Genomic DNA, 12,244 nt, shown 5'->3' on the forward strand with positions numbered 1-12,244 from the left:
ACTTAAGACGTTAGGTACATCCTGCCGTCACTATGTCAAATCTCTACTTCTGCTTCCTGTGCCTGCCTCCTCCCGCCGCCCATCCACTCACCCAGCCTAGGTCTGGTTGTTAATTATTTTTATTCTGTATCAGCAGACTTTCACTTCCATAAACTTTGGATTGTGCTCCAGTTTTATGAGTTAACACTGATATACAGTAAGAAGAGCAGATATGCAGGTTTTAATGACTATACTTTTCAGAAGTAGGAAGATTTTTGAGAATATTTTTATATTTTAAAAAAGGTGAAAAAGTTAGCAATGAAGGTTACATTACACTAAAATTTTGTATGGTAAAATTTCAAACCTCTCCTATAATTGAGAGTTTTAACTTCTGCCTATTGTAGGTCTTTGAATTTATATATATTTTTTGAAAATTACTGCAGTAATGACTTGAGGTGTTGGTGGAACATCCAAGTAGGAACTGAAACCAGGGAGATTAGGGTGGATGGATTTAGGAGTCAGCCATGGAAAAGATGAGCTTGTAGGAGGTGGCATTTCCAGAGGACTGCAGGAAGAATGCTAATGACTAAGTCCTAAGGGATTCAACAGAATACTTTAAAAATGTAATAAAATCTCTTGATATTATTTTTCTGATATACTGATATTTCTGATACATATTCCCCCACCCACCCACCCCAAGGCTCCTCTTCATTCTAAAGCCGTATTAGAATGCATGTGGCCTTGTTTGCCTTCATCACTATCACAATCCCAAGTGCCTACAAGAGTACCAGAAACATACCAGGTACTGGAGAAATATATAGTGAATAGATAAATTTAACGTCTGCCTTCCTCACTTGAGGAGGCTTTCAACTCTCCAGATTCTTTTGCATCTGACAGATGAAATAAATCTGGGTGTATTTGGACGAAATGTCTAAGGCAGCATTGCTGTCCTTTTCCAGCTGCGGGACTGGTATGATTTAAATGGCACTCCTTAAGTTCTGGAATGCTGAGCTATACTGTCATGATTTCCTCTAGCACCAGAAATAAAAGAACAGCTCCTATTAAGGCTAGAACTGTTGAGCTATGCAGACATTAATACAGAGAAAAGTGTTTCTTTTCTTATTTGGTAAATATTTTGCTTTTGAAGCATCAGTGACTAATCACAGCTGTTTCCTTTAGTTACAAATGTATCCAATCAGGTAAAATTCCAAATGAAACACACAATCCGCTAGAGTCGTTCCATTAAACACTACAATGGGAGCCTTAAGTCTTGTGAAATATATGTATTAAGTATGCATGTATTCATCAAATCAAACAAAGAAGCTAATGGGCCTCTGATTAGTGTTCTAACTCTATTATGGTGATATTTGCATCTCACCTGGACTCATTGAAAACATGTGAACAAATGCTATTAAGTGTGATATACAGTCTGTTCAGTGACCTCATTCTGGTTGAACACCCCAAACTAAATTTTGGCTAGAATTTCTCTCTTGAAAATCAAGAACAAAGAAAGAGATGCTGTTAAAGTTTTCTTCTATTTTGCCTCAATAATTTGTACTTCTTTATGTCAAAACTAAAACAAATATTAATCAAAATTAATCTCATCTAGGATTCACAAAAGATCGTGTTTCCAAAGGGTTCATTACACGGACATAAGCAGACAATGGCTAGTTCAGTCCAGAATTAGGTATTTAGGAAAATAAGTAAATAGCAAATGAATTTTTATTAAATATTTTAAAAATACAGTAGATTTTATGGCAACTTATAAATTCTTAATAAAAAATTGGCACTTTGAACCAAGAAAACAGTAAAACCAAAAATTCCAAATGCAAAGCAGTTATACTTTGTTTAGGGGTAGTTCACATTAATGCATAGTTTTTAATAAAAAGATGATTGTTACAATCAAGTATATAACCACTCAGTAATACTTCAGTTCTGTTAAAAATGTTCTTTGAGAGAATCCAATTTAAACATCTTATACTTTTCTTCAGTGATTTTCTCCAGTGATAGAAGCACTCTTTAATGGAAAGCACCCAGGAAACTGTTCAGTCATACCCAGATCATACTGGTACCCACAACACAGGTTTCCAAGGAAGCCCAGCTCCAATTTGTGAATTAGGCCCAGTTCATAATGTTTAACAATGAGGTGGTAACAAATGATAGTACTAGTCACTATCAAAAATTAACAACTTTAGGTATCTTTGTTTTGGGTTTCTGTGGTTTAGGCACATCCAAAATTTCTTCATAGTCCGCACTCATTCCCTTTGCCCAGCGACCAACTGTGACCATTCGATCTGCCAAGGAATGTAAGTCAGAATGTAAGAAAAATGGTAATCAAATACATCCACATAGATTAGTACTGGCTTAGCAAAGGAACTAGTTTTGACATGAATAATCACAAGGAGGGAAGACTCCATCACTAAAGGAGAGTGAGCAATTCTGTAATTGATTATAACCCTTGATTTCAGAGTACCATAGGCAATTTCTCATCCCAATTAGGGAAATGCAGCAACTGCTTTGCAATGCACAAATTGATGAGAAAGCTCTTTCATTCTTTCCCAGAGTTCATCATTATAGAGTCAATGAATTCCAAGAATCTGTAAACAGTATGACTTATGAAGCATCAGTTTTAAATGCACAAGATTCCACCTGTGAAATTATACAACATCTGCTTGTCAGTCTTGTCATTTGGGAAGTGGCAATCCTCCCAGGAGGGAGAATTCAAATTCCACTTCCATCATTTCAGTCTCACTGCCTGCAATGTAGTAAAAACGATCTTCTTCTAGACAAGACCATAAACAAGAACTCTGGGTTTTCAGATGTAAATGTTCGGGTATGCAGTAAGAATGGGCAGACTTATTTGTGTAGTACAGTGAGTATTTGAGATTAAAAAAAAAAGAAAAATGTGCTTTTACCCTATGAAGCACTACTGCTACCCTCCTGTCTTTTTCACTCAAGATGAACATCACTCCAATCCAGGTAAACTAATATAATAATAGTCTCCACTCTCTACCCCCCAGGTATAGTGAACATTTTGAAGTTTTTGATGACCGAGGGTAGTATTTCATTAGGAAGAAAATATAACTAGCCAGATGATGTGTAGCTAACACAATTTTAGTATTTTGGGCAGTTTTTGCAACCAATTCTGAATCCTTCAGGTATATCCAAAGCAAACCATATGTAAAGATGCTCAATCATAAAAATACTGAGTTACTTTCCTAATATTTTCTCTTAGTCAATCAGTATTTTTCTTTTAGTAACAGAATTGGGTCTATTATTTAATTGATTAGCATTCATATTGCCAAATATGAATGTTTGTGAATAAGATGCTTTATAAAATCAGGGTCCTCTAGGGCTTAGTGGTCATCCTCCCCACCTCCATTCCATAGTACTAGCTACTAACGGTCACTCACTACTGTACTTACTCCTGACAGAAAAATGATTAAGTTGTCATTGCAGTAGGAAACCAGGTTGCCTTGAAATCAGTGGTACCTCAATGAGTTAGTATCAACAAAATTCAACAAAAATGGAATATTAATCTCAGACCTTCCAAATGGAGGCCCAGAGATCTCACCTGAATTTTGACTCTCAGGGCAATCTTTCTTAAAGTGTTCCACGGAGCCACAAAGTCTACAGCAACCACCTATTGAAAGAACAAAGTCACTGAAAACCTCTCGTACTTACAAGGGATTGTAATGTCTCAGAGCACTTTTCATGTCTTATTTGGTAGTCACAGCCTTGTCAGCTGTACAGGGAGGTGGAAACAGAAACATAGGTAGGTGCCACCATTCCTATTAGTAAGTCTCTCCATTCCTTTTGCTCCCACAGAGCACTAAGGTGTGCCTACCCACCATTTCTTGTACTTGGCCTTCAGGGGAGAAGAGAGAAAGAGAGGAGAGATATGATGGAAGCAGGTACTTATGCCCTGGAGTGTCCAAGAGCCACTGTACAGAAGATGAGACCTTAACCATAGTTAGATAGGCAAAGATTTGTGAACTGTTGGACCTGTAAGGAAAGGTTGTGTCCAGATTCATTTTTTGAGGAGGATGTTCCTAGTTCTTCTCAAATGAGAAGTAGGAGCCACTGCTCCACAGCTCACCTGTACAGGTCAGATGTGGGTGAGCAGTTACAAAAGGAATGAAATTAACTTTTGTTTTAGTGCCTTCTATCTGCCAGGCACCCTAAGCCTAATAAAGATGCCTATCTGCCTACTTTAAGCAACATTCCATGACTGTGAATTATAATACATGTCGTTTCTAGAATTAGTCTTTCACTTAATGGTCAAACACTGTTACCTAATGGTCAAGCACTAACATGATATGCTCATAATGTTAAGTGACTTACCCAGAAAAATGACCCTCGAGGGTGTGCCCTGGCTGAATTCTCGCTTCTGTGTGATCTCTTTCCTTTACTGTACTTTTTAAAAATATCTCATTTTGCATAACTATCCAAAGCCATTTTGATCCATTAGTCATGTCATCTGACCTGTGTGACAAATTCAAAACTGAAAGGCACCCTTGGGCATTTTCCAAGGCCACCTTCTTTATGGTTATAGATGCCAGAGTGAAATAAAAGAGGCACTCTGAACAGTATAATTCTCAAAGCTCTTCAAGGTGAATACCATAATTCATCAAATCTAAGACACCACTGATTATAAGATGTATCATTATTTTGCATACCTCTCAGAAAAAAAAAATTCTGCCAATTATGTGGCACTCACCACTGGTAAGATACATTTTGAGTTCAGAGACATTAAAATGTGAAAAAAACGTGCATCTTAGAATCAACAAAATACAGTTTTTCATCTCCATTTAACAGGTGAGGAAACTGAGCTAGGAGAAATTAAGTAACTCAGTCAAAGTCCCACAACTAGTTAGTGGTGGTCCTGGAGCTATAAGCACTCAGCTTGATTCTAAAAGCTATGCCTTTTCATTGGACTTTTCCCATGGAACCCAGGACATGACACACAAGAGGTGTCTAGAACCTGATGGAACCAGCTATCACATAAGCACATTTCTCACGGTAACAGAAAATTTCCTTCTTAAAGCTTTAGACATCACAGACTTTATTTAAGGAGCTTAAGATGTTAATTGAGCTAAAGATAAGAAATTATATGATCCTGTGCTAGACAATTAACCAAGGAATACATTCAGAAACAAGTACTAAAGAGTGTGTATCCAAAATGGTATGCTGGCCTGTGATTAAACTCCCAACACTTTTTTTTTTTTAAGATATTATTTATTTATTTGACAGACTGAGCGAGGGAGCAAGCAGAGGGAGCAGAAGCAGGCATTCTGCTGAGCAGAGAGCCCGATATGGGACTCGATCCCAGGACCCTTAGGATTATGACCTGAATTGAAGGCAGATGCCCAACCAACTCAGCCACCCAGGTACCCCTCACAACACGATTTTTTAAATCTTATATTAGCTTGAGATATAACCCCTTTGGCTCTGTTATGTTTAAAAGTAGATATTTATAACAGTCTCACAAATGAAGCTGAAACAAGCACAAAGCTTGAAATTTAAACTTTAGTTTTCTCTGATTTAATATATCATATTACACATAAAGTACAATACATAGAGTTTGATAAAAACTGAAATTCCTAAGGTTCTGTTATTTTTTCAAAAATTTATTCAAGAGCTGATTAAGAGTTTAAATTAAATCACAACTCTGCATGGTAATTCACCTTTTTTGACATATAAGGGTAAGAGTACTCACCATCAGCATAGAGTCCTTTGGGATTATCAGGACAAGATCTGGACAGATGTCCCATTTCCCCACAAACAAAACATTTTGCAAAAGGAAATTCACCTGTAAGGATCAAATAGGTCCTGTTAAGTTGGCTAAGTATACTAGAAAATGTCATATAATTCATACTACTTTAAGTGCTCTGAAAAAAAAACCCTATTTTTATACAACTTAATCTTGATTTCAAAATATTAAGTGGCACACTCAAGACAAACTGTCCAAAAAACCCCGCACTTCTGACATTAACCAAATCAAAAAACAATAGAAAGAAAACATACCAAGAGCTGGGTCTACTTTGGCTTTGCATTTGGTTATTTCGTGCTCTGTGGACCCACAGCGGTAACATATTCCAGTGCCCATATCTTGATTCTCAAGGGCAGCTGGGCAATCTGCAATCCCATGGCCAGGTTTTCTACAATGGAAACATACCTGGGAAAACAAAATATGAGTTTCCACATTACAAAACCTCACTGGCTTTATTAATTCCTGTGATCAAAAGTATGTTTAAAAGTTCTCTCATTTGGTATCTAGTTCTTAAAAAAAAAAAAAAAAACTCAGTATATTATGTAGAAAAAAAGTTGTTTTATATATTCCTAAACAGTAAGAAATGTCATTTCCATCAGAGGGTCTCAGTACTTTTGAAAACCCTCAATCCATAAATCTATCAATCTCAAAGTTAAAAACGGTTTCTTAGAAACTGCTTAAATGAATTAAGCAAATATGGGCTATTTATGTCATTAATGGGGATGTCTCCACTAGAAAAACTGAGTCTTCTGTGGAAAATAGAAAATGACCATAAAAATTATCAGTCATAATGATTACTAGTACTTAAAGGCTCATATAATTGAATTTGAATCAAATGATTCAAGTTATGATTCAAATCCTATTTCATACTAAAAAATATATCTTATAGTTCTTATATCTTTAATACATATTCCATAATATTTAGAATTAGATGTTTCATTTTTATAATATGTACACAATACATTTTAAAGGAATATTTCAAAGATGAATTATTTGGCTCCAACGTAACACTAAACAATGATTTGGTTGCTTTAGATATTACCTAGCAATTGGGAGAATAGTTTTTGCTGCAATGAATGAGAGCAGTATAATCAAACATGGTAGATATTCAAAGATATTTAAGCTATTTTATTTAAACTGATAAAAGGTATATATATTTCTTGGATAACATGGTCTTTTTCAAAAATGTTTTTGAAAACAATTTTTCAAAATAAGCACAGGATTTTTAAAAGGCAAATTAAACAGGCAAAATAAAACATAACAGTATTTTTCAATTATGTTCTCACTTTCTTTTTCTCCTGTTTCATAGCATACTGGAAAAGAATGAGTCTTTTTAATCTTCCCTAACTCTTATATTTAGAATGACCTGGTCCAAACACAGAAAACGCAATCATTATAAAACTTGAAGAAAAGCTATGGCGAAAAACTGGATTGTCATAAGAAGACTTGAAGTCCTGGTGAGGTCAACATGGTCTCTCGTGACCTGACAGTTCATTGATTAGGTTTTTACTTTTTTTAAAAAAAATAAGACTACTTTTTGAGAGAGAATGGCAGGGAGGAGGAGTGCAGAGGAGAGGAGGAGGGAGGACTCCCTGCCCAGCACAGATCCCTACATGGGGCTTGGTGGGGGCCTCCATGGGGGGAGGGGGGAGGGACATGACCTGAGGCAGGGCTCTATCCCAGGTTCCTATGATCATAACCTGAGATGGTCAGACACTTAACCAACTGAGCCACCCAGGTGTCCTGATAAAAATATAATATTTTTTAAAGATTTTATTTATTTATTCATGAGAGACAGAGAAAGAGAGGCAGAGACACAGGCAAAGGGAGAAGCAGGCTTCCTGCAGGGAGCCCGACATGGGACTCAATCCTGGGTCTCCAGGATCATGTCCCGGGCTGACAGCGGCGCTAAACCGCTGAGCCACCCTGGTGCCACTGATAAAAATATTTTAAATAATTGTATAATTTAAACAAAACTATTCTGATCCATGGGCAGCCTGGGTGGCTCAGCGGTTTAGTGCCACCTTCGGCCCAGGGCGTGATCCTGGAGACCCAGGATCGAGTCCCACGTCCAGCTCCCTGCTTGGAGCCTGCTTCTCCCTCTGTCTGTGTCTCTGCCTCTCTCTCTCCCTGTGTCTCTCATGAATAAATAAATAAAATCCTAAAAAAAAAAAAAAAAAAACAACTATCCTGATCCAAATAAAAAGGATTACCTTTTCTATCCAAATTTATCCATAAGGAATGTTTGATCACCATTATCTCTAAATAATTATCTGCAAATATGTATACAACTAATCCTGCAAATAAAGATGAAAGTGTAAAATAGTAACAACTGATTTTTATATAGTATCTTGCTAGAAGACTTGAAAAATTCACTTAGAGAAGGAAAGAAATTATACAAGGAATTTCATTTCTTATGTCTGACAGTTTAAAAATCTAGGGCTAAGCACTGCAGAAATCAACTTTCAGAGGCCCCGAACTCCTCTGAGAGTAAGGAGCAATGACTAGGGACAAACTCAACGGGTTTTAACTCTATTACTCTGTTCTGTTACTAACTAGTGTGATTCTTATTAGACCTCATTCCTGTGCCTCAGTTTTTCATGATAAAAGACAAAACATCCTTTCTAAGTAAAGGGAACCACACATATTGAATCTGTTGTACTTAATCCTCCTCCTTACTTTTTTTTTTTTTAATGGCTATTTGAAAAGACACTATTGAAAGGCAGGAGTAAGAACACAGGTTTGAAGTCAGACGAACTCAGAGTTTGATTTTCATCTCTGCTACTATAGCTAAGGGCTTTCAGCAAGATATTCTGTCTACACATCAGTGTTTTCTCCCCATATGAGAATAATGCTCCCATCTTTATAGTGTTATGATAATCAGTACATCCAGTGCCTGGCATATAAGAAGTGCTAAAAAAAAAAAAAAATTCCTAATGTTACTACTAGTCCTCAAAAAGATGCTTTATAAATCTAGCACATAAGAGCATTCAGACTCTACTAAGATGTGTGAGTGTATGAATCATAGTTTGACCTATATAAAGTAACATTCCCAGAGAATGATCTTACCATTGCATTTTTCTTTGCTGCTTGTCTTTTCAGTCTTCTTCCTTCCCGTCGACTATCTTTCTTTAAGGCAATTGCAATTTCTTCCCTTACCTCCTGACTGTCTGTTGCTATCATCTCTCCATTGTGAATCATCTGTGGATTCTGTCTTAGGTATTCCATGAATCCATTTACATCTTCATTTAAATACTCCTTTTTCTTTTTGTTCTTTTTGTGTTTTGCTTTGGGAGCATCATTTTTCACAGAAAGCCTATTGGCTTCAAGTTGTTTACTCTTTGGTAGGTTTTGGCTTTCTCCCTCACTGGACCCCTTCTTCATGTCTTCCCATGATGTTGCAGCCAAAGGTCTCTTGGTACGCGTGGTGGTAACTCGTGCCCACCTGGTCATGATTTTATCAGCACCTTATCAAGCTTTAAGACAAGCATGGCTGGTTAGTGACCATAAAAAAAAACAAAAACAAAACAAAACAAAAACTAAAGACACATACTGTATCACATGATGCCTATATATTAAAGTCTTACTTATTGCAACACTTTTTACTTCATTTAGGTATTTGAATATTTAATTTTTTTTAAGATTTTATTTATTCATGAGAGAGACAGAGAGGCAGAGACATAGGCAGGGGGAGAAGCAGGCTCCACGCAGGGAACCCAGGGAGCCCAAGGAGGGATTCGACCCGGGTACCCAGGATCACGCCCCAGGCTGAAGGCAGCGCTGGGCCACCCGGGCTGCCCAGATATTTGAATATTTAATTCTACAATATGCTGCATAGATATGCCTATAATATAAATCTAGCCCTTGCCAGAAAAGCTACACCAGTAAAACAACAAAAACCACGTGTATAAATGCTTAAAACTGTAAAACAATTCATGAAGTAACCAAATTACTTTATAAAATTTGAATCACAAAGTAATGCAGTGAATGAAGTTACTCTTCCCAGGTTCTGTCGTGTCCCTGGCTGTCTCCTATCTCTAGTCCCAGGGCTACTTTCTTCCCATCTCCTTGCTTAGGTCAGGGCAGGGCAGACAATCTGCAGAGCCAGTTAAGTACACACAGGAGTCATGTCCTTTTTTTTTTTTTTTTTTTTAAGATTTTATTTATTTATTCATGAGAGAGACAGAGAGAGAAGCAGAGACACATGCAGGGAGATGCAGAGAGAGGCCGAGACCCAGGCTGAGGGAGCAGCAGGCCCCGTGCAGGGAGCCCGACGCGGGACTCGATCCCAGGGCTCTGGGGTCACGGCCTGGGCCGCAGGCGTTGCTCCACTGCTGCGCCGCCCGGGCCGTCCTGGAATCCTGTCCTTTGACGTGAAATGTGTCACCTCCACTCTGCCCGGCCGGGAGTTGCGGTCCCATGACGGCGCCTGGCCCCCCAACAATCAGGCCACGGACAGTGCCCGGCTAGGTGGCGCCGAGCCCGTCACCCCGCACCCCTCCTCGGCGGCTCCGAGCTCGCCACCCCGCACCCCCTCCTCCGCGGCTCCGAGCCCGCCCGCGCCCACACCCGCACCCCTCCTCTGCGGCTCCGAGCCCACCACCCCGCAACCCTCCTCCGCGGCTCTGAGCCTGCCCCCCGCCCCTACCCCTCCTCGGCAGCTCCGAGCTCGCCACCCCGCACCCCTCCTCCGCGGCTTGGAGCCCGCCACCCCGTACCCCCTCCTCCGGGGCTCCGAGCCCGCCCCCCCCGCCCCCCTCCTCCACCCCGCACCCCCTCCTCCGCGGCTCCGAGCCTGCCCCCGCTCCCCTCCTCCGCGGCTCCGAGCCCGCCAACCCGCACCCCCTCCTCCGCGGCTCCGAGCCCGCCACCCCGCACCCCTCCTCCGCGGCTCCGAGCCCGCCCCGCGCACCCTTCCTCGGGGCGTCCCGAGTACCCAGCGGCTGGACCTCATCCGTCACCTCTGGAACCCGCCGGGACACGGGCCGGAGGAGCAGCTGGGACGCCGTGCACCCTGGTGGCTGCCGCCCAGCGACCGTCACGGCGGGGGCCGGAGCCGCGCAGGAGGCGGCTCCTCCTTCCCCGGCGACCGCGAAGGGGGAGCCCTGCGTCGCGAGGCCGGGTCGGCGGAGCCCCCGCGGCGGGGCCCGGGGAGTTGAGCTGCCCCGCGACGCTGCCCTCGGCCGGCCGCGCCTCCCCGCACTGCAGCCCCATCTGGCGTTCGGGGCCGCCGCGGGCCTGGCAGTCGGTCCCTGTGCCCCCCACCCCCGCCCCCCGACCGCCCCGCCAGGTCCCGGGGAGAGCGCGGGACGGCGCTACCCGCCCGGGGCCCGAGTCGCTCGGCGGCGCGCAGCTGCTTACCGCGTACGAATCCTCCAGGGCAGCCGAGCTAGAGGGCCAGAGCGCCCCACCCCCCCACCGGCGGCGGAGCGGGGACTCGGCGCCGGAAGCATGCCGTCCCCGAGCGCGCGTCACTTCCGGCGGGCCAAGCCGGCGTCGGGGGCGGGTAAGCGCGACTGAGTGGGCGCTCCCCCGCGAGCTCGCGGAGACTGGGAAGGCTCCACGGAGGAGACGCGCGGCCCGATACGGGTGTGGGAAGCACCGGGAAGACTTCCCGGAGAAGGTGACCTCTGCACTGTACTTTTAAGAACAAAACTCTATGGACTTTGGGGCGGGGGTGCGCCTGGGCTTTCCGGGGAGGTGCCAGGTGAGCGCCCCAGCGCCGCGGGAGTGGGTCCTTGTCAGGGAGATCCGGGAAGGACGTCTGGGGCCCTGGTGGGTGCAGAGGGGGCACCAGGATCCTCCTGCCCACTGCTGGTTAAACTGGCAATCGAAATGGTTATACTTTGTGGCCAAAGACGCTCGCTCTCTCTTTTTTTTTTAAGTTTTTTTTTTTTTTTTTAATCTGTTCACGTATGAGAGAGGCAGAGACACGGAGAAGCAGGCTCCCGGGGGGCCGGTCTGGGAGTCGACCCCAGGACCCCGGGATCGGGCTTGAGCCGCCGGCAGACGCCCAACCGCTGGGTCACCCGGGCGCCCCGCGGAAGCGCTCTGTTTAAGAGGAAAACCCTAGTCTTCTTTCGTCACCTCAGCAACCTTTACCGAACACCTACGGCTGCCAGTTGTGCTTGGGGGGAGGTGGCCTCCCCACACCGCGCAGTTCACCGAGGTCACGGCCCGCACGCCCGGCATCAGGGTCAGTCTGTCTGGCTCTGTCGCCCCTGCTACCTCCCTCGTCCCCGGTTTCATCCCATCTCCCTTGGACTCCCGGCAGCTGGTCTGGGCAGCCGCCGCTGCTGCCACTGCCGCATCCATTTCCATGCCTTAGCCCAAGTGAACTTTCGAAAATGTGAGTCTGGGGCGCCTGGGCGGTGCGGCCGTTACGCGCGGACTCTTGGTTTCAGCTCGGGTTAAAATCGCAAGGTCTTGGAAATCAATCCCGAGCCCCACCTGGCTCAGCAGAGCGTTGCTTTGAGATTCTCTCTCCCGCTC

General features: G+C 43.2%; 2 protein-coding genes across 4 annotated transcripts in view; one reads left to right on the forward strand and one right to left on the reverse strand.

Annotated features, from left to right (window-relative positions):
• Window positions 1-1,683: 1,683 nt before the first annotated feature.
• ZCCHC9 (zinc finger CCHC-type containing 9) lies at window positions 1,684-11,223 on the reverse strand. 3 transcript variants are annotated; one of them, XM_025992953.2, is made up of 6 exons: window positions 11,114-11,223; window positions 8,822-9,228; window positions 6,007-6,157; window positions 5,699-5,791; window positions 3,554-3,622; window positions 1,684-2,273 (listed from the first exon to the last, which is right to left on the reverse strand). In XM_025992953.2, the coding sequence occupies exons 2-6, from the start codon at window positions 9,203-9,205 to the stop codon at window positions 2,155-2,157; spliced, it is 816 nt and encodes a 271-aa protein (XP_025848738.1). In that variant the 5' UTR covers window positions 9,206-9,228; window positions 11,114-11,223; the 3' UTR covers window positions 1,684-2,154. The 3 variants fall into 3 exon arrangements, with proteins under 3 accessions (XP_025848738.1, XP_072592992.1, XP_025848740.1); XM_072736891.1 differs by lacking the exon at window positions 11,114-11,223 and adding an exon at window positions 10,689-10,824; XM_025992955.2 differs by lacking the exon at window positions 11,114-11,223 and adding an exon at window positions 10,665-10,805.
• LOC140595267 (uncharacterized) overlaps window positions 9,242-12,244 on the forward strand; it is a 47,194-nt gene continuing 44,191 nt past the window's right edge. Inside the window, exons 1-2 of the mRNA XM_072735166.1 lie at window positions 9,242-9,248; window positions 10,201-12,101. Of these exons, the coding sequence (XP_072591267.1) occupies window positions 9,242-9,248; window positions 10,201-11,399 (1,206 nt within the window). The 3' untranslated portion in view covers window positions 11,400-12,101. The remainder of the gene's footprint in view (window positions 9,249-10,200; window positions 12,102-12,244) is intronic.

The sequence above is a fragment of the Vulpes vulpes genome, chromosome 14 (genome assembly GCF_048418805.1).
Source record: "Vulpes vulpes isolate BD-2025 chromosome 14, VulVul3, whole genome shotgun sequence".
Taxonomy (NCBI): Eukaryota; Metazoa; Chordata; class Mammalia; order Carnivora; family Canidae; genus Vulpes; species Vulpes vulpes.

Excerpts from the sequence above, each read along its gene's own strand:
- ZCCHC9 (XM_025992953.2), bottom strand. The coding sequence starts at position 9,205 with ATGACCAGGTGGGCACGAGTTACCACCACGCGTACCAAGAGACCTTTG. Across the intron at positions 5,792-6,006 it reads CAAAGTAGACCCAGCTCTTG|GTGAATTTCCTTTTGCAAAA; the intron begins GTATGTTTTCTT and ends TGATCCTTACAG. Across the intron at positions 3,623-5,698 it reads CAAAGGACTCTATGCTGATG|GTGGTTGCTGTAGACTTTGT; the intron begins GTGAGTACTCTT and ends TTCTTTCAATAG.